This window comes from Cervus canadensis, chromosome 21, assembly GCF_019320065.1.
Source record: "Cervus canadensis isolate Bull #8, Minnesota chromosome 21, ASM1932006v1, whole genome shotgun sequence".
Lineage (NCBI taxonomy): Eukaryota > Metazoa > Chordata > Mammalia > Artiodactyla > Cervidae > Cervus > Cervus canadensis.
In genome coordinates this window covers 12,348,169-12,370,816 of record NC_057406.1, presented here as the reverse complement: position 1 = coordinate 12,370,816, position 22,648 = coordinate 12,348,169, and the positions used below count along the sequence as shown (strand labels likewise).

General features: G+C 45.6%; 1 protein-coding gene across 2 annotated transcripts in view; it reads right to left on the bottom strand.

Annotated features, from left to right (window-relative positions):
* Positions 1–17,787: 17,787 nt before the first annotated feature.
* The window catches only part of KDM5A (lysine demethylase 5A), a 67,688-nt gene continuing 62,827 nt past the window's right edge, over positions 17,788–22,648 (bottom strand). The window contains exon 28 of one of the 2 annotated variants that reach the window (XM_043439779.1): positions 17,788–22,106. In XM_043439779.1, coding sequence (XP_043295714.1) covers positions 21,900–22,106 — 207 coding nt within the window. In that variant the 3' untranslated portion in view covers positions 17,788–21,899. The remainder of the gene's footprint in view (positions 22,107–22,648) is intronic. The other variant, XM_043439780.1, reaches the window with a different exon arrangement.

The following is a 22,648-nucleotide window of genomic DNA, read 5'->3' as shown; positions in this document are numbered from 1 at the left end:
CACATTCCGCCCTTGTCCCCTCCCCTCAGCTCAAAGGCTCACCCTCGCTCACCCTCAAGTGTGAGCTGGTAGGCAGCACTCTCCTCCTGGGTGACCTCAGGTCTCTCGAGCGGGATCCTGCCTTCTCTCTCTCTCTCTCTCTCTCTCTCTCCCTCAACTCAAGGGCAGCCATAAATCCACCAAGAGTAGGTGTTTCTTTGGTCAGGTGCTGTGTAGATTACCTTAAACCTGTATTTATCTTACCCCTTCACAATTTAGGACTTGGAATGGGCGGTGATTTAAAATAAAGATGTGTAGATTTATAGAACTTTGGACAATGAGAAATACTTCTCAAACATACACACATGCACACACACTTATCTGCATATAGAGAAGTCTGAAGAAATAATTTCTGCACAGTTGTTAGTAGTTACATCTGGAGAGTAAGGTTGGGGTCAGGAGATATGAAGAGGCACTTATCACTTCTGCTTTTTAAGCTTTAGTATTGCTTGAATTTCTAAACAATGTGCTAGAATTGATTTCTTTAAATAATTGTCTAAACCAACACAGAAAAGGATGTGCCAAGATTCACAGCAAAGCAAAGCCCCACCCGGGTCATGGTGCAGGAGCAGACTGATGGGGGGGAGAGGAGCGGAGGGTGGAGGCAGGAGCCCCAGCCCCACCAGGGGCCAAGGAGACACACTGAATGTGTGCGGGGCTCCTCCAGCTCCGGGCTCCGAAGCCAAGGTAGTCCAGGGTCTGGGTCCCACTTCTGACCCTTCCCCGGTTGCTGCGGGGAGCAAGGTGTCCAACCTCCAAAAGTCCTGTTTTCTCATCTAGATAAAGAGGAGCATCCAATGGATCTAGAGATAGTTATACCAAGTGAAGTAAGTCAGACAGAAAGACAGATACGACATGATATCACTTATCTGCGGAATCTGAAATATGATACAAATGAACTTATCTAGGGTAAAGAATCTGCCTGCAATGCAAGAGACACAGGAGATGCAGGTTTGATCCCTGGGTCAGGAAGATCCCCTGGAGAAGGAAATGGCAACCCACTTCAGTATTGTTGCCTGGGAAATCCCACGGACAGAAGAGTCTTATGGGCTGTAGTCCAGAGGGTTGCAAAGAATTGGACACGACTGAGCATGAGCACAGACAGAAGACAGACAGGGACACCCTAGATGTGGAATGGCTAAGACTCTGCACTCCCAGTGCAGGGGGCCCGGGTTTGACCCTTGGTCAGGGAACTAGATCCCACATGCTGCAACTAAAGATTCCACAGGCCACAACTAATATCCGGTGCAGCTGAATAAATAAATAAATTAAAATATTTTTTAAAAAGACCAAAAGAATCCCACAAATGGACTTATCTATAAAACAGAAACAAGCTCACAGACACAGAAAATAAACTTATAGTTACCAAAAGGGAAAGGGGAGGGGGAGGGATAAACTAAGAGATTGGGATTAGCAGATACCCATGACTACATATAAAGTAGATAACAAACAAGATCCTACTATATAGCACAGGGAACTCTATTCAGTACATTGTAATATCCTACAATGAAAAAGAATCTGAAACAGAATATATACATACGTATACATATGTATAACTGAATCACTTTGCTGTACACTTGAAACACTGTAAATCAACTATACTTCAATAAAATAAAAATTTTTTAAAAAGAGGGGAATATTCCTTACCTTGCAAGGCTGTGGGAGGTTCTAGGAGATCTGAGTACATGTAAAGGGTCTATAACACACAGCCAGCCCTTATTTACCCCTAAGGAAGTGTTCACGGTCAGCAGGGACATATCCTGAAGGGGACGGGGCTGAAAGACCCCTGAGCAAAGCCAGCTCCTGCTGGACAAAAGGGACGAGTCAGGGGGTATGAGGGATGCAAAGGGTGGGATTGTACAGCCGTGCCAGAAATGAGGGTAAATCAGAGATGATGAGGTAGCATCTATTCCTCTTATCCTCCACCAGCCTTGAGGGCTTGGAAGCAAATCACGAAAACACAAGCGAGCCTCTAAGAGATGATTATTCTTATTGTTTCTTCTGCCTCTTTCCTCTCCCCACCTATCCATCCGTCTGACTTGAGTGTGTAAGCAATAGATCACAAGGTCCTCCCAGGGAGGCTGCAAACTCATGCAAAAAGACCAAAAAGCAATGAACTCTCATTCTTACTCATCAGCAAGCCGTACTTACTACACAGTAAGTCCCCTAACAAACAACCAAGGCTCCAGAACAGAGTTTATGAAACAAAGCAGACTCTGGAGGAGCAGCCCGGGAGACCTGGGTCTCCCTCAAATTGACCCTGGGCTTTTCAAACACCAACATGCCATGAACTAGTCTCCCAACAATTTTTTTTTTTTGTCTCTCCTCGGAATGGAACAAGAGCAAATCAGTTTTAAAAGGAGCACAATTTGTTTCAGAAAGAACATTTTTGAGTAGCATTGGTTTCAACATTGGAACGGGTTGGCAAAGGAAGAGGTGGGTTCCTCTCCTCTGTGAATTAATGGGCACAGCCATGTTTAACCACAGCGGGGAGGGAACTTTTTGATTCCTATTGACCTTTTCGATCTCTTTTCAAAGATCATACTGAAAGGGAAGAAAGGAGCAAGCAGAATAAACGAAAAAAAAAATCATAGTTTGCTAAAACTGGAACAATTTGAGCAAGAAAATGGAAAACGATGGTACTGGATTATAACCCAAAGAATAAAATATAGTCACGATTTCATACTAATAGAAATAAACAGTCCACTAAACAAATAAATGGGGAAGAAAGGCCAACTTTTCCAGACAGCGGAATTCCAATGATTAAATCCAGAAAGAAAGAGAGAAATAGAAAATCAGCTTTAGACAGTGACATAATTTTTGTAGGCAAGTGAAAGTTGCTCAGTCATGTCCAATTCTTTGCAACCCCATGGACTATATGGTCCATAGGCAGGCCAGAATACTGGAATACTGGAATACAGAATACTGGAGTGGGTAGACTTTCCCTTCTCCAGGGGATCTTCCCAACCCAGGGAAGGCAGATTCTTTGCCAACTGAGCTATCAGGGAAGTTTGTAGACAAGATCCACCAATAAATCAGTGGGCGCTCTGGTGGCTCAGACGGTAAAGCGTCTGCCTACAATGCGGGAGACCCGGGTTCGATCTCTGGGTGGGGAAGATCCTCTGGAGAAGGAAATGGCAACGCACTCCAGTACTCTTGCCTGGAAAATGCCACGGGAGGAGCCTGGTAGGCTACAGTCCATGGGGTCACAAAGAGTCGGACACGACTGAGAAACTTCACTTCACTTAATCACCAAGATAATAAGACATCAATATTCATACCCTGAACTGTGTGAGACAGTTATTAAGAAGGACACAAGTTCTGCAGTTTTCTTGCCAAAGTTGTTCTTCACTCATAAGAAAATGTAAGACACATCCAAAGTGAGGGACATTGGGTCAAATAGGTAGCCACTCGCTCTTCAAAAGTGTCTTGGACAGGGGACTAAGGGGACATAACAATTCAGTGCAGCGTGGATGACAGGTGGGGTCCTGGGTGGGATGAGAACAGAAGAGGGACGTTGATGTAAAAAGGCCTTGAGTTTAGTTCAACCATGCTCTACCAACGGTAACTTCCTGAGAAATGACATCACAGTTACGTGATTTGTGAACACGAGGGGAAGCTGGGAGATGGGTATGTGGAGACTCTGTATTATTTTTGCAACATTTCTATAAGTCTGAAATTAATTTAGAATAAAACTTTTAAAAAAGATAATGATTTGCTCTCTCCCCCGTGCTGGTTTCCCCAAACAAGAGAAAAATAGACAGGGCCGCTTCAGACATGCAATGTCAGCACTGGGCATCCAACGCCCACCAGGAGCACACACGTGGTTCACTGGTCATAGTGGGAGGGAGAACGCCCCCCCCCACAACTGTCCGTGAGGGGCTGCGTGGGCCCCGTGGTGTCTCCAGCACTATGATATTCATGGGAACAGGGAACACAAAGGGTTTTCCCCTTAAGGAGACACAAACTCCTGCATCGGAAGCAGTTAGAGAACAACACAGGCAGGACTCCGGGCTGAATCAAATCACAGAAGGTCAGCCGACAGGGAGGGCAGCTGAGAGCTGTGTGGAGGCTGTGGGGTGGGAGTGAGGTCTCGAGGGGCCAGGTGGGCAGGGGAGGCCCGTGAGACAGGAGCGAGCAAGATGTCTTTGGGGGACATGGACGAGGAGTTTTACTAGAGAGGGAACTGGGGTAGGTAGGGCCAGATCACCACTTGGCCAGATTACTATCAGCTGCAATGTGAAAAAAAGGTGAAAGTGTTAGTCACTCTATGGTGTCTGACTCTTTGAGACCCCATGGACTATAGCCTGCCAGGATCCTCTGTCCATAGGATTCTCCGGGCAAGAATATTGGAGTGGGTAGCCATTCCCTTCTCCAAGGGATCTTCCCAACCAATTCAGGGATGGAACTTAGGTCTCCTGCGTTGCAGGCAGATTCTTGACCATCTGAGCAAGCAGGGAAGCTCCAATGTAAGGATCCCCAGGCATGATGCAGCTCTGGGGGCTTTGAGGGCAAAGGGAAAATGTCAGACGTGCAGTGCTTTTCTTGGAGGGCCTGCCGACGGGAAGACACCTAACGCAGGAGCACAGTCTCCTCCCCTGGAAAGCGATGCCAGCGCTGACTGCCGCGGAATCACCTGTTGAGCCGTATCATTACAGAGGTGCAGTCACTGTTGTTTGTTGTTTAGTCGCTCAGTCGTGTCTGACTCTTTGTGACCCCCTGGACTGCAGCCCTCCAGGCTGTCCATGGGATTTCCCAGGCAAGAATTCTGGAGTGGGTGGCCATGCCCTCCTCCAGAGCTTACTGGCTACCTATGTTCAATACATCCTGTATATAGCATACATATAAACTTACAGTCTGGGCCCAGCCTAAGGAACTCTAACCTTGAAACCTGACTCTAGTTCAGGCTCTGTCCTAAACACCCATAGAGCTGAGAGTCTGTTATCTGCTGACATCATTTCCAGGGAGGAAGGTCGGATCACACGGCATCACTGACTCAATGGACACGAATTTGAGCAAGCTCTGGGAGACGGTGCTAGACAGGGAAGCCTGGTGTGCTGCAGTCCATAGGGTCGTAAAGAGTCAGACATGACTTAGTGACCAAAAAATGACAACAAATGGGTCCTCTCCTAAATCATGCGACCCTTAGCACTTAAGGAGATTTACCTTCACCCTTAGCCTATGTCTTCAGCCATGGCTGGCCATGGAAACCACCCGGGAAACGTTAAAAAGTCTCCAAGGCCCGACTCCCAATCCTGAAGACTCAGCTGAATTGTCCTGGGGTATAGCTTGGACACTGAGGGCTTTTAGAGCTCCCCCTGAATAACTCTCCTGGGCAGCCAAAGTCGGAAACCTCTGCAGCCTAAACCCTCAGGCTGCTGTTACGTCATTGCTTGTTCTGTCCTCAGGGAGGAGGTGTTACAGCTGGTCTTACATTTGAAACTCTATCTGAAAGCCATGCTCAGCTTTTTCCTCTCCAAGAGCAATAAGCACAAACCCTTTCATCTTTCCTAGGCATCCTCACTTCTTACCCCACCCACTGTTTCCTTTCCGGACGCCCTCCAGGCACTCAACAGCCCCATCAGGCCAGAGCATCCGGAATGACCTCCTGACTCCCCCACTCTGTGCCCTGCTGACCAGCTAGGTTGTGTTTGCTGCAGCCGTGTCTCTGAGCTGCTGACTCAGCTCTCAGTTTCCATCGATGAAGATTTTAGCAGTTGAGGAGCTCTGTGTTCGCGCCTGAAGACTAGCAGGCAGGAGCCTGAAGAAGTGACTGTTCGAACAGGGCATTGAGGCCCGCAAGGCAATCACTGTGGGGGGAAAAGGCAGAAAGGAAGGGCATAAACGGAAAATGAGGGACTTCCTGGGTGGTCCAATGGCTAAGACTCCTGCATGCAATGCAGGGGGCTCAGGTTCAATCCCTGGACAGGGAACTAGATCCCACATGCTGCAACTAAAGATTCCACACACTGCAACTAAGACCCGGTGTGGCCAAATAAATACATATTTTTTAAAATGATAAAAAATAAAAAGAAAGTGAGGCAAAAGCACATTTTGGTGTGATGAAAACAACGGATACCCTGGGAGACAGAACAGGAACATTCAGTCCTCAACCTGATGACTTTGGTCATCTATTCCATCTTTCTGGCCCCCGTTTCTCATATGTGAAATAAGAGGATAAGACTGGGTCATCTCTCGGTTTCCTTTAGCTCTGACTCCTCCAGAGCTGATCTCGATAGAAAAAAGAGACCGCCAAAAGAGACCACCTGCTCCTTCCCCATCTACCTGTCCTACCCAGAGTCTGTCTCCCAGCAGCACCAGCTGTTCCAAGAGGGACCATCCTCCCAGTTCTGAGGGGCAGGGAGTAAAGTCCAGACCTAGCACCACTGGAATGAACTTAAGACAGTGCATTGCCCTCTCCTGAACACAGAAGACTCTTAGAGTACTCAGGCCACTCAGCAGACACTTGAAATACTTGAATGAGTTAAAGATATTTTTCTCAGCCCCACAGAAAGCCATCCGTGTTGGCAGCAATGGCCCCATCCCAGGAAATTTAACATATTTCTTCGTTAGTCCTAACTGACCACCAGGAAGACCAGCCTCATCCCTGATTTATAGGTAAGAAACCAAGCTTCCGAGAGGAGGACCAAAGATGCCAAACCTACTAAGATATACAGTTAGGATCTGAGCTCATGTCGCCCCCTGAGACCTGAGCTTTATCCAGTAGAGGTACATACACTGTTAGTAAAAGTTAATGATGCTAACAAATCTTAAGTCTCACAGCCCCTCCCTTCCAATAAGTGAAGTCTCTCAGTCGTGTCCGACTCTTTGCGACCCCATGGACTGCAGCCCGCCAGGCTCCTCTGTCCATGGGATTCTTCAGGCAAGAATACTGGAGTGGGTTGCCATTTCCTTCTCCAGGGTTTCTTCCCAACCCAGGGATTGAACCCACGTCTCCTGCATTGGCAGGTGGGTTCTTTACCACCAGCACAACCAGGGAAGCCCCATTTCGGTCTGAGGGCATTTTAAAACTGTGTTGGCTTTCTTCTCTGTGAATGATGCTGGAGCTTTAAGGAAACAACAGGGTGTGGCTTCCCCTTGTGCCACTTGAATGCGGATCGCTCACTACTCATTCGTGGTACTCATTTCTCTTGTACCCGTGGGGTTCTTCCCACACAGCGGGTTTCCTTCCTGTGTCCCCGAGGCAGGCCGGCTGGAGGGGGTTTCAGCCTGTAGGAGCTCCAGTCTGGTTCTCACAGCCAGCCTTCATTCTGCCCGAGATCCCGGCTGAGGACCCAGCCCTGCTCCTCTGGCTTTCTGGTTCACAGTCTGCTCTCTGGACCAGAGCCTGTGGATGCTGGGGATTGGACCTCAGCTGCTTTTATAACCTTCAAAGCAGTGTCTGTTGAGCCTATGGAAAGGAATGACTTGAAAAGAGAGGCTAAAAAGAGAGGACTTTCTATACCTCAGTGTCTGTAAAATGGGTCCAGAATTTTTCACGTTTCAGTCCAGCTTCTTCTCTAATCCCATCAAAATATCCTAACACGACTTCTTATCTATTGTTCCTTCCTTCATATAGACCTTAGCTACCAGATCCATCTCCTTCTTTAGATTGAAACCAATTTTCCCTCTTTCCTCCCCTCTCTGCAAACCAGAGAGAGTGCAGAGACAACTCTGGAAAAATACAGCTTAGCAAAGAAATACCTTGGAAACTGGGAATTTTGTGTGGACTCAAACCATCATGTTTCCCCTCCTACCCCCACCCCTGCCCACTCACCATTCCCCACAGCCTTGACACCTCTTGCACGACCGCAGCGGTCTCACAAAGTGGAAAAATCTTTGCTTAGTAAACAGGTATTTATTATACAATGGTAGCTTAATTTGTAATGTTATAGCCACGCTTTCCGGGAAACAAACTCACTCAGAAGGACAATGCAGATAGTGGAGTGCAGTTTATTACACCGGCGGGCCCAAGGCAGAGTCTCCTCTTAGCCAAGGGCCCCGACCAGCATTTGTGAAAATCTTTTATACCCCATGTGTACGTGTCCAAACCCACCACCCCAATCCCTTGATGCTTACAAAGGAAGGGTAAATACAATCACAATAACCCCATCATTCACGTGTTATGTGTTCAAACAGTTAATAATCAATAAGCCCACGGTTACATTCCAACCAGTTAATAACCGATAAGCCTGTGCTTACATTCTGATGGATAGTGTCTGGAGGCAGGGGTGATTAGTGTCTGTTTTCTCTTAGGTGATGAGTAACCTGGATATGATCTTCAAGGTTCCCCTGTCCAGAGGGGGTCTTATCCTTCCATTGTCATTCCCACAGGCACTAAGCAGAGAGTTCAGAGTCCACTGGAGAGGTGGCCGAGCACGATCAGCACAGACAGGCCTGAGATGGAGTCCAGGCCCTATGAATTCCTTCTTCAGTAATATTAGAATGAAAAAGATGGAACTTGGCTATTGACACACAATATTTCCCAGATACATTTTTCATGCAAAGATTAGCTTTCTTTGAGGAATGGTTTAGATAACATCTGTTGGGAGCAGAAGCATGGAAAAGCTGATGTTAGGAGGCTTGGAAATCTTCAGTCAGTTCAGTTCAGTCACTCAGTCGTGTCCAACTCTTTGTGACCCCATGAATCGCAGCACACCAGGCCTCCCTGTCCATCACCAACTCCCGGAGTCCACTCAAACTCATGTCCATCGAGTCGGTGATGCCATCCAGCCATCTCATCCTCTGGCGTCCCCTTCTCCTCCTGCCCCCAATCCCTCCCAGCATCAGGGTCTTTTCCAATGAGTCAGCTCTTCGTATGAGGTGGCCAAAGTATTGGAGTTTCAGCTTTAGCATCAGTCCTTCCAATGAACACCCAGGACTGATCTCCTCTAGGATGGACCGGTTGGATCTCCTTGCAGTCCAAGGGACTCTCAAGAGTCTTTTCCGACACCACAGTCCAAAAGCATCAATTTTTCGGTGCTCAGCTTTCTTCACAGTGCAACTCTCACATCCATACATGACCACTGGAAAAACCATAGCCTTGACTAGATGGACTTTTGTTGGCAAAGTTATGTCTCTGCTTTTTAATATGCTATCTGACTTAGGAGTCTATCTATATATAGATATCTAGTATCTATCTGTTTATCTAGATATCTATGGATATATTTTTGACAACCTGATGCGAAGAGCTGACTCACTGGAAAACACCCTAATGCTGGGAAAGGTTGAGAGCAAAGGGAGAAGGGGGTTACATAGGATGAGATGGTTAGATAGCATTACTGACTCAGTGGACATGAATCTGAGCAAACTCCAGGAGATAGTGAAGGACAGGGGAGCCTGGCATGCTGCAGTCCATGGGGTTACAAAGAGTCGGACACGACTTAGTAACTGAACAACAAAAATGTAGTTAGATAGTACACAGATAGATAGATTAGGTGGATAGCCATAGAGCCTAGTGCAGGGGGATATTAAACATTTTCCAGGAAAGAAAAGCAACACAACATGCAGCTAGCCCTGACCTGCTGAGGGGTAAACCCGCCATGGGTAAGTGGATGTACAGGAACTGCCTTTCAGTATCAGAGACAATCTTACCACCTTGGAAAGAAATTATTATTTATTCATTTACAAATGTGGGATGAGATGCTTTAAAACTCTGAATTCTGCTTCCAGTCTCCTCCCTGACCTTATCCTTTCTTACCACATATCAAGAAATCAATTTACTAAGCTGTCAACTTACCCATTCCTAGGAACTAAATAGAAACTCTCAGGATGAAAGGGAAAGATAAAAGGAGAGTAATTTCCAAGATGAGGGGATCCTCCCATTTCCATATCTCTGAATGGAGCTCGGGAATGGGAAATAATAGGAATTTTTGCTGACAGTCTCCAGAAGCATGAGGCTGCAGAAGTGAAAAAGAAAGACATACAGAGAGGAAACAAATTTGCAAAGACTCTTCATTATGTGTGCTGTGAATCCTATGAATTAAAAAATTCTAGGAGGTCAGATTTCTTCATCTAGAATTGTGATTTAAAGATCAAAAGAAAAAAAAAAATAAAGATCAAAAGAATGCTCTGCATAGACATTAAAAAGGATACGAACAATTTGGAGCGTGTTCAGTAGAGAACTACCAGAAGGGTCGAGGAACTCAGAATAGTAGAAATAGACTTGATGAGATTTGGAGATTTCTGTTTCTCTAAGATGCAGGAAAGTTTTATCCTACTGAATGCCAGAGGGTAGTTATAATTATCTCAAATTGAGGAGGTCTAAGAAACATTTAGTCCAAGGGAAAAAGGTTACTGCTTTTCTTTTCATGAATATTCGAGAAACAAAGCCATTATCCTTCTCTTTCCAAGTCTGGCATGAATAGAATGAGTTTGTTAAGCTTCCCTCCTGGGGCACCACCATGTGAATTCGATCAGGATTTGACTCACAGGGACTACGTGAGGGGGACAGACAGAGCCCAGCGACCCCTGCCTCCTGGGGATCATGGCCTCTGTGACCGCCCTCTTTTGCTGCCTTTGAAGAAACAAGTGGCCCCGTTGGGAAGCGTGTGGGCCCAGGAGCTGAGGATGCAGCCAACAGGAGGACACTTAGCCCTCAGTCTGACAGCCCACAGGAATTAAACACAACAACCACGTGTGCTTGGAAGTGATCCTTCTCCAGCCAGTTTCTAATGGCATCTTGATGACAGTCAGTGAGATCCCCAAGCAGAGGACCAAGCAAAGCCTGGCCCTGACTCTCCGCACAGAAACTGTCAGGTCATTAGAGGTGCTGCTTTACACTGCGAAGTTTGTCATGACATTGCTACCCAGCGATAGAGCGCCAATGCGGTGGGTGCGTTACAGGTACACAAACACACACACACACACACACACACACACACACGGCAGTAGAGGTTTGAGATGACCACGTTTACACACAGAGACATGCAGGGTAGATGCTTCAGTACTTTCAAGAGTGAATGTGGGCTCTGTAAGACACATTTCTTGGCTAAGAAATGTAGCCAAGAGAGGAAGAATCTAAAGAAACTTGGCATTCCTCCCACCAATTAATTCAAGAAGGAACAAGAATTTAGTATAAATAAAGCTATAAAAGCACGAAGCAAAATCGTGGAGGTATTTTTATTATCTTGTTGAGGAGAGTCATTCCAGGCATGTCAGGAAAATCAGGGATTATAAAATTAAAGAGGTTAAATTTATGGCATGAGATTTAACAATGTCTATAAAGAAAAATATAAATAAGGTTAAAAGACCAATGATAAGTGGTCAAAATTTTGCAATGTAAGATAAAGAAATAACATCCTCAGTATACATGACTCTTACAAAATCATTAAGATTTCATTGAATGCAAAACTACATAGCCATTAAAAACAATACAAATCTACATTTATTGTCATATATAAATGTTGATATTAAGTAAAAGAAGCAAGTCAAAAAGCACTATGTGGAGTGTGACCTCATTTATGTAAAGGAGTACGTATCTATAGATAGCATACCTAAATAGATACAGAGAGCTGTCTGAAAGTAAGTTTATTGAAATCTTCTTTTTTTTTTTTTTGGATAAAATCTTAATGTGGTCATTTGGGCGTTGAAGATGATTTTTCATTTATTTCTTCCTTCTAGTATTTCTTAAAACAAATTTGCATGTATTATTTGAAAAAACAAGAAAGATGTTTTTCTCCCCCAGTTTTTGTAAATATTAGCCTGTGTATGAAGAAAAATATATATTTGGCAGAGAAGTTAGTCAGACAGCAAAACATAGGTGAGGAAACACCAACATGAAAGATTCTCAGAGGAAAATAGCTTTGTCTACGGGAGGGACACCGATGCTCTGTCATCACTTCTGGAGACACTGTCTCAGGGAGGAAGCTCTGAGAGAGGTTCTGTTGCTGTCAATTCATGAACTACAATGGGGAAAGCAGACTAGAGATATTGTTAAATAGCCTGGGGAGAGAATGGGAGGCAACTTTGAATTTGATACTACAAGGCATGTGCTTAGTGATTTAGTCGTGTCCTACTCTTTGCGACCCCATGGACTGTAGCCCACCAGGCTCCTCTCTCCATGGGGATTCTCCAGGCAAGAATACTGGAGTGGGTTGCCATGACCTCTTCCAGAGGATCTTCCCAACCCAGGGATCGAAACCAAGTCTCTTGCATTGCAGGCGGATTCTTAACCATATGAGCTACCATGGAAGCCCGCTACAAGGTATAAAGGGAAAATAATAGGATGGTCCATCAATTTTCATTATCAAGTTAATGATATTACATTAGTGATGGTTATGTGTGCTGGTGTGGGCACATTGTCACAACTGTGAAAGTATGTAAAATATCCTTATTATACACAGTCCTAAAAATCACTGGTTCCTTTTCATGCGTTTAGAACTGTGATATTCAACCCTGGCTGCATTATTAGAAATCTCCTGGGAGCTTTTTTAAAAACCCTAATGCTTGGGTCTAGAAAAGGCAAATCTGAACAAACCCGGTTTTCCCAACCGGGAGATCAAACCCATGTCTCCGGCATTGGCAGGTGGATTCTTTACCTACTGAGCCACCTGGAAAGCCCCTACTCTGGAATACTCTGATCCAACAGGTCTGGAGTGAGCTCTCCAGATGATTCGAATGTGTCACCATGACTGAGAAACACCAATTCAATTAGATGGAGCCACTTCCCAGAATTGCTCTCAGGTTCTTTGATATGGAGAGTATACAGAACTTTGGATCACCCTTGGTTTCCACTGTCCATCTCTAGCTCAACAATAGAACCTTGGCATAGTCATTGTGAACTCCACCTTGTTGGGGTGACTATACACACAGTTCCACTTTTAGAATGATAGGTTGAAAGCTAAAAGGATGCTCTGAATATAGGCACTAAAGATGGGTGTGAAGAACGTTGGAGTTTGTCCAATTATATCCAGTGAGTTTGAATTTAAAGGCAAAGTCACAGCACATGGGAAAGAATTAATACTATACCAGAAGATGGAGGGTGAAGGTCGGGAAGTAGAAACAATGGCGGTTCTTAACTGTTGAAGGGCTGCCAAGCAAAGGCAGTGGAACCAGCTTCATACCCTCAAAAGAGTCAGGATTGCTGTAGAAGGTCATAGGAGCTGGATCTCAGTTCTCTCTAAGGAAGGTCATTACAATAATCCCGCTCCAGGCATTGTGTTCATCCTGGACATACAGATGCAGTGATGATGAAATAGTCTAGCAGTTCTCTACCTCCAGCAGACATCCAATCACCTGGTGGCTTGTCCAAACGCAGGTCGTCAGCCCTGCCCCCAGAGTTTCTGACTCCGAAGGTCCAGGATGAGGTCCAAGAATCTGCCTTTCTAATGAATTCCCAGGTAATACTGATGCTGTGGATCGGGAGACCACATTTTGAGAAGCTGTATGTCTAAATGTCACCAGAGCTCCGCGAAAGGACATCTGAGTCAGATCCGGAGGAGAGGAGTGACCCAAAAGACTTCTCAGCAGAGATTCAGTGTGTGCTGGATGTTTAAGAAAGAGGAGGTGCGAAGGAGAAAGGGTCAATGAGGACAGGGCAGTCCAGACACAGGGGACAATATTGAGGGTGACTGTCCAGCTTCCCAGGTGACGCTAGTGGGAAAGCTGCTGCTTGCTAATGCAGGAGATGCAAGAGCCCTGGGTTTGAGCCCTGGGTTGAGAAGATACCCTAGAGAAGGAAATGGCAACCCACTCCAGCCTTCTTGCCTGGGAAATCCCATAGACAGAGGAACCTGGCGGGCTACAGTCCTTGGGGTCACAAAGAAGTTGGACACGGCTGAAGCGACTGAGCGCACACACAAATCCAGGGAGGAACAGAGGCATGAAACTACATCTGCTAAAGTTATTTATCAGACGTTTACTCTACACAGGATGCTGTTCTTGGTGCCAGGTATGGAGGTGAGGGAATGAAGTCCTTGCCCTGGAGGAATTTATGAACGATCATGTTGCATGCCACAAAGCCCCATGAGGAAGCAGCACAAAGGGGGGCCTCTGAAGAGGCAGCACCTACGCTCGCATCTCAGAAATGAGAGCTGGGAGAGCAAGGCAGAGACAGGAGCCTGACATGTTGAAGGAGATGAACGTCCATGTGCGGGAAGCACAGGGACTGAGGGTGCATGGAGGCAGACGCGTTTAATAAACGCCGCAGGTTCCTTAGGACAGTGTGGTCAATGTATCGGCTCTTTACAGACAGTTTGAAAAGTGAAAAGTGTTAGTTGCTCAGTCATGTCTGACTCTTTGCGACTCTGTGGACTGTAGCCTGCCAGGCTCCTCTGTCCATGGAGGTTATCCAGGCAAGAATACTGGAGTGGGTTGCCATTCCCTTCTCCAGGGGATCTTCCCAACCTGGGGGTGGGGGGGTGGTGGGGGTTGAACCCGGGTCTCCTGCCTTGCGGGCAGATTCTTTACTAACTGAGCCATCAGGCAAGTGGTTATTCTGGTAGAAATTTGGAAGATGAACTAGAGATCAGCCTAATGACCATCATGGGAATCCAAGTAGAGTGGAGAGAGCTTCAAGTGATGCTGCCCAAGGAGAACGGAGGAGATCAAGACGAATCTGAAGGGTTCAGTGACCGTCTCACCACACATGGAAGCAAGCAGTCAGCAAGGATTGAGGATAGCGCACAGAATTCTGGCTTTTCTTATGGGAAGGGAATAGACAAACTGGCTTGGTGATGGAAAGGTGGTAAGTTCAGGTTTTGGCACAACGAGTTTGGAGTGATTAAAACAAACACAGGTGAAATGCTTACCAGTTTGATTAAAGAGTAAAACAAGGCTGGGCAGGTGAGACTGATACTGAAACAACTGAATTAAGTGTTAGTTGGTGGGGGGCAGGGGAGAGAAACGAGGCATCCAAGGAGGAGATACAGGAAGAGCCTCTGATGACACTGTCTGAAGGGTAAACAGAAAAGACTGATAAAGAGCAGCTGTAGAGAAAAATCAGTAGGAAAAAGTAGTGGCCAAGAAGCTGACGGAGGACTTGTTAAAAGGGAATGCACGGGTGTTCAGTGTCAGGTACAGTGTGACGTGTCCACCGCACTTGGCAACATGTAGTCACTTACAACTTCAGTGAGCAGCCTCAGTGGAACGTGTAGAGTAGGGTCCAGATTGCAATCGACAGAGGAGGAATTTGAAAATGAAGCAAAGGAAACAGACAGGGCTTGGCTGCAAAGGAATGATGAAGAGAGCCGGGAAGGGAGGCAGGTTCAAGGGAGACCTCTGAGTTCATGTGCTGGAGGAGGAGCGGTAACTGATGGAGTGAGGTCTCTAGGGAGGAAGGTGGGACGGGTCTCACTGACTGGCCTGTTTGCCTACACAGTCTTGTTGCCCGAGGACAGACACCTGTCCCAAGACAGATGCTGCTGGATGGACAGGTGATGGGAGCCAAGAACTCTCCCGCTGGCTTCGGCTTTCTCTGTGTTATAGGACGGCCTCTGCCAAGGGGAGAGAGGGGGTGGGGTGCGGACTGGATGAGAGACCAAGGGCTGCGGCATCTTGAAGAGCAGAAGGGGCTGCCGCCCTGCTCTGAGTCAGCTCGTGGGGCGACCGATCAACGGCATGTGCTCAGCAGTATTCAGCAGAGATGACAGCTGGCCAAACTGAGCCAGGATGAGGCCCTGCAGGGCCAGAGAGATGGAGAAAAAACAGACCATAAAGCTTAATGCCAGGTAGAAATGATGGCAGGGTTCGGTCAGCAGACTGGATACTGCCAGGGCCTGGGTGGTCTGCTGCCTCGGCAGGGAGCTGCCCAGTATGGAGGGCTGGGCAGATGCTTTGGGGAAGGGGGTGGATTTCTCACTAAGGCCAGGTACTCTACCCTCTCGGGGGGCTTCCAGGTGGCTCTGGAGGTAAAGAACCTGCCTGCCAATGCAGAAGACGTGGGTTTGATCCCTGGGTCGGGAAGATGCCCTGGAGAAGGAATGGCAACCCACTCCAGTATTCTTGCCTGGGAAGTCCCATGGACAGAGCCTGGTGGGCTACAGTCCATGGGGTCCAAAGAGTTGGACACGACTCAGTTCAGCACAGGTACCAACTCAGGAGGAGGGAGGGGTTAGGGTTAGGTCTGTTGAAATGTGTTTGATGCTCATCTTTCCGAATGGCACAGCGGGGTATCGGTCTCAGGGAATAAGTGGGTGACGATCTCCACAAACTTCAGACCCAAGTGAAGTGAAAACTCTGGCTGTGCTCTAATATGGATGAAGGGAATCAACACTTACATTCTCTAAACACAGGATATTTTCCTTCCTCAAGAGACCTGAACAGATATTTCTATCACTCAGTGGGAATTTAGACATGTCCAAAATTCCTTTAAGTTTTTGGAGAAAAACATCCGTAAAAATCGATTTGTCTTACCTCCCTCAAGGAGCGGGGTAACTTCATCTTTGTATCCACGTGAACTAACCCACATATAGTAGGAAATGGACTCAGAAAAGCCAAGTAACTAAGAAAAGGCGGCCTGAAGCACTAACACTCAGATTAGCGCATTCCTAAATCTGACATTCTCGCTTATGTAACGCTAAAGTCCTCATCTGGGCTTTTGAAGTTTTTGCTTGTTGGTTTTGGTTGTGGGGGGCAGGAGGGGGAAGAGTGTTTTTTAAACTACAGAAGATCCTGAGTCCATCCCTATGTTCCTGGCAACTCACCAGAGTTCCTTACTACAAGCTGGAACCACCAAAACATCTTTACGGCTTCCTGTGGTGCTTTTTTTTTATTAACCCCCTTTGCATTAATAAGATCATACATCCTGGCTCCAGGGATGATGTGAGAGAAAATTCTCATCTAGTAAAGAATTTTCATGGGACTTTATTGTATGGAAATATGAAACCTTTCTCCCTACTAAAAGCCCAGAGTAAAAACATACTTTAAAAAGCAAATAGGCAAGAAGAGTCAAATCCCCAAATCACTTAGTCACAGAATGCAGTCCTTGCATGGGTTCTCTTGTGCCCCTGGGTCCCTGTATCACATGAGACTTCCCAGTGAAAGATTAAGTATCCCATGAAGAGGTTCTGGGTCTTCAGCACACTTGTATCAACCACAATTCCAAGGCCCCACGAAAAATGTGGTCTGAACTGGGAGGACTCTACACCTCTTTTTAAATGTCAGACTTACAAAGATTCATATGTCTGTTGTCTTTCTTGGCAAAATTCTTTTCCAAGTTGAGATAACTAGACTTGCCTTCTTGCCACTAATTCTACTCCCCAACACATATATACAGTGACACACTTCAAGTCCAATTTCACTGCAAGCAGAACCTTTTTCATCAATGATTGGCCCCTTGAACCTATGTGACCTGGTAACTTTGGCAAAGTGAAAACAAGCACTATTCTCTGAAGTAAATTTGCAGTTTGAACTAGTTTTAAGTACGAGGAGGCCAAAGGGAAAAGGGCCTATTTCTTCATTTTCCCTGCTATGACTGGCTGGCTGCAAAGGGGTACCTGGCTCAAGAATCAGCAGTGGGGAAATGTCTGCTGGTCATCACTGGAAACAAAGTTGAAATCTGCAGGAATCACTTCTACTTCACACTTTCTGAAGACAACTATTCTCAGCAATGTAACAGGCTAATCACACCACTGGTGAAGTTATTTGAGACCAGTTCTTTATTTTAGAGACAGCAAATGCACATTAGAAACTGTTCTGCAGCAGGTTAAAAGTGGCTCTCAGGTCATCAATACGATAACCAAAATCTAGCTTGGCTTGGTTACCCTTGAGAGTTGCCACCAACGTGAATGACAGAGCAGGGGGCCTGAGTTCACACACAAAGCTTTATTTTTTTAGATGTAATGCAAATAACCGTATCTAATATTTTTTTCCAGAAAACAAAAATAAATGCAAAACATGCTCAGAAAACAAGAAATCAAGTTGTACTTTTCATAAGGCACCACCAAAAACCCTGGTAAATTAGAGTCCATATTATATTTAAGTGTCTCACTAACAGGTAAATAAATATGTAAGGGGATAGTCAATAGGTCTTGAGGTTTACAAAAGACATTCCTGTTTGGACATCTTGGAGTATTGCAAGAGTAAGACTGAGCAGGGTGTGGCTGTGAACACCTGTCACATCCTTTTCCAGTGCACGTCATTCGGTCGTTGCATAGTGGTGACTGGATACGGTCCAGGCTGAGAGAAGACGCCAACCCGAGATACACTAATATCCACTTCCCTTCTCCTGCGGTAAATGCTAACTGCCACGGCACACCCATATCCAAAGTAAAGATAAGCTTTGATTATTTGGGGAAAAAAAAAAAAGTGGGGAATTTCAAAAGGCAAAAGCAAACCAAATGCCTGTTTTTAAAAATTTATACTACTGCAAAAGCAACTTTTTACAGACACATGAAGCTAGTTCATATGTAAACCTTTACTGAACCCTGCTACGTGTGGGACTTCACCTTCGTTTTTCCACAATTTTCAAGTTCCACTTCAACTTTCCACCTTCTCCTTCGAGTGGCTCATGCATCCTTTGAAAGAAGGGCTTTCGCAGTTTTCCCTCACCCTGCCACGTAAAAGCACTGGCTGGTTCTCACATAAACGTACTACAGATTCCAGGTATCGACCAGTAGGGAGTTTCTCCTACAGCTACGGAACTGCATCAGAATTTAAAAATTAAGAAAAACAAACATTATTTCTCAGACACATGTTGAAGATAAAGGTAAAGAAAAGCACAGGTGAAATTGTTCCTGGCTCACGGGTCAGCCCTCACTGGCGTTTTGGTCATTAAAGTACGTCATGGGCAACCACAGGTTTCACGTTTGACATTTCAATTATCCAAAGCAGGACATGCAGCCGCTGTCACTCCACGAAGCCCACGTCTGAGTCACAGAGAGCTGGGGACTGGCCGCCTGGCAAGGTCCTGGCCCGGTGCCTCCATGTGGCTCTGCTGTGGTCACTGCAGGCAGTGAGGCCACCACCAGCCAGAGGGGCCACGGGAGAGCTGTGGACCTACTCTTGGCCTACCGATGTTCATCTTCCCTTCTATAACCTTCGCCAAAATGCTTTATGGTGAACATAGTGAGAAATGCCTTTGAAAGAATTATTACAACAAGAAAGTTAAAGTATCAGTGGGGAAGAATTGGGACTTGGAGGAGACAGGAAGGGTGAAGAAACATTTTAAATCAAATTTTAATTTGACATGCTACACCACTGCAGAATGGGTTTAAGCTGTAACTATGTAACTTCCTCTAAGTGAAGTTTTATACTAGAGTATCAGCATTTCTTTAAACAGACGAATCTTAGTCCACTAATTGCAAAATTACACATTTTATGTATTTTTCTTCTTCTTTAAACTAATTTCACTCATCTGTTCTCAGCCTCAGTCTAAATGGTCAAAAGTGAGAGTAAATCCCTGTGACTTTCAAATTAATACAGAAAATCCCACAGTATCAATTAAAGGATATAGTTAGGCTTCAAAATGTCTGAAGATGAACAGGAACTATTCATGGTTGGGAGATTGCCTTGCAACTTTCTCAGGTCAAACATGCAGGCAAATGCCGTATTGTGGACGTAAATCATTTCCTAAACAGCCCTCTCTCCCCATCTAACACTCTCCAAGAAGCAGAGCCCCTGAGCCATCTTTCTTAGCATCCTCATGTCCCTCTGCTGACAGGTGAAGGGAAAAGAAGGTATTTTAAAGTGTGTTCCAGGCAGCCATCACTGAAGACTGCAATCAATTTTTAACCCACAAGTGTCTGAAGGCTTTTACAGAGAAGCCAAAAAGGCAAAAAAAAAAAAAAAATTGTGCTTTTATAATATAACCGGATGAAATTCTTAACTAAGTAATAATACCTTTATGTACATTAGCAAAATGAAAACTTATGAAAATAGTTACCTTGCAATTTCCACTGAAAATCATACATACACTTGAGATGAAACATTAAGACCCATGCACATCAACACTGATGAACTTCTTAACACTCAAGATTTTATGATACCAGGGGAAGAGGGACAAAAAGACTGGTAATACGAACTACAGAGAAACCACGTCCAGAAACTGGATTTTACAGGAAAGGGTTTTTTTTAGGAAGAGGTCTTTTGAGTTAAATCTCATACCCACTCAAACTGTGACTCGACAGTACATTTCGCTTCTAGTTACTAGAAGACATTTTAAAAAGGGAGGACGAGAGTTTTAGCTGTTCTCTGGGCCCATCTTTCTCCCCCCTTCTTTAAAAGGAAAACTGATGAATTTATAAGCCAAACCACACATTTTCAACTCAAAATAAAGGGACACAGGATAGTGAAGACGAAACACCGTTTTTAGCTTGTTTGGTGGGTCTTTTTTGTCCTTAAAAAAAAAAAAAAAAGAGTCCCCTTCTAGTAAGAGCTTACCTAACACCTCCACGAGGACAGAACACGGCAGGAAGGAGGACGACACAGCACCGTCATTTCAAACTTCCACAAACAGAACAGAACAGAACCAAACAGAACCACCATTGCAGATACAGCACGATCAGGATTCCCCACAGACAGGGACGAGTCCCAACACACAAAGGAAACAGAATTATCTATTTGGACAAAAACAAGATGGACGATCTGGTTAGGCGAGGCTGGAGATGGAAGTGCTAACTCCTTGTACTACAAGGAAGGAGTGGGACTCCTTTATAAAAAGCAAGAAGAGAAAGCAAGCCCCCAAATGGATTTCTGATGCTGAGACTCCGTCACAAGCTGCTGGTAACGGTAAATATATATATATTTATATATTCATATATGTATATTAAAAAAGGAAAAATAATCTATTTATAGAACAGTCAGTAGTCAGAGACATTTAGAAAAAAGTAAAAACAAGTCCTTTTTTCTTTTTTTAAAAATGGGTTTACTAAAACAACTTCGTCACCAGAGGTACTCTATGCCCAACTCCTTGGAGGAAGCCATGGGGCTGCGGGGCAGCGCCCGTGGCCGGCCTCAGTCAGCAACTGCCAGTCCTGGAACCAGACAGAGGGGCAGGGCTGCAAGGCAAAAAGCTGTTTTGCTGGTTTTGCTGGTGGCCATGCCTGAAGCCTGGTGGCACCTGGTTCACTTGTCAAGGTTTCCCCGAAAAGCATGCATCGCTGGCTCAGTGAAACATTCTGACTCATTGTCTCTGCTACTGCAGAAGCCTGGATCCACGTACCTGCTCTTTTCTAAATGCAGACCCAAGGCAACAAGACTTCTCAAAGCCAAAAAAGGCTGCCTGCCTTTAAAATAAAACCTCTCTTCTTCCCAGAATCCAATCTAGTCAGATTTCTGAACTGGATGCTACTCTCCTCCTTAGGAAGATGGGGTGATCTGCCCCTCACTTGGGGTTTTCCTCTTGGTACACACAAGCACACGGAGCGGAGGTCTACAGGCCGGGCTCCCCTCCCATGGCCTCTAATAGGACTACGTTCGTCCTGGTCCTCTCCGAGCTGGACCTGCCAGGCGTCAAATGCAGGTCAGAATGGAAGGAAGCTGGTCCTCTGACTCCTCCCACTGCCCTAACTAAGGAGATCCAAGCAGTCAGCACCTCCCAACAGTGCTGGCCGCGAACCTCTAACTAGTATCGACTGGCCCTAAAACACACCCTTAACAAGCCCCATGAGCACACCAACGCAACGATGCCAACCTGCCACCCTAGAGCTCCAGTGTCTGGCCTTAATGTGACAAAGGACCTCAGAGGAGACATGAACTGAAACCCCAGCTGCTGGACCAAGGCAGACACCCTCGGCACATGAGTGCAGACAGAGAACGCCGGTCCCATGTCCATGCGCAGAGGAAGTCGGCTGAGAGGACTTTCCCAGAAGGCCGTTCATCTTTGGAAGCAACATTCCGAGTGGACCTAAACCACTTTACTCGATGATTACGGTCTCAGTGTAGTCCGTTTTCCCCCGTGTCCCAAACCAACCCAGCGTCTGCTAACTGGTCTCTTTAAGGTCCTCCACTGGTAGCTTGTAGCTCATTATGAAGGAAGGGGGCGGTGCTGGCCCTGGGCTGTCTGGCCCCTGCTTCTTTGCACAGTTTGTACAGATGTAATCTTCACTTTCCGCCATTTCTGGAGAGACCCCCACACAAACTTGGTGAAACCACTCATCGCAGCCACCATCACACTGCACCCAGTCCACCTGTTGGAGACAAGATCGGGGATGTTTAGGTTACACATGCAGGAAGCCTGGGATACAAGCAAACCAAAGAGCTGCCTTGGCTTAAATGATAGCAAATAACGGGGATGCCCAGATAGACAATGACTTCTTATGGAGTTATTTTTTAAAGAAAGAAGCTGGGAAGTTAATCCCCCCGAATTATTTTTTTTCCGTAATGTGTCCAAAAATGAGGCCTCTTAGATACTCCATCACCTCATAAATACCTGGGGCTCCTTGCAAGGCAGAAACATGTTTGAGAAAATTTGACAAAAAAAGGAACTTCTAATAGAGCAGCCAAGTAGTTTTAGCTAATATTAACAACGTCTAGGCTCTAAGACAATGCAATTATCAATCAGGAAAGGCAGAGTACAACAATGTGAAGGCAATCCTGTGTATTAGCTTTATTTCAAAGAGATAAGCCAAAGTACTAAGAGCATTAAATACCTTTTTAGAAAAGCAGTCACATAGGCCACTTTTAAAACTAATATTTTTTATTCTTCTCTTCTTCCGTTACAAATACAACT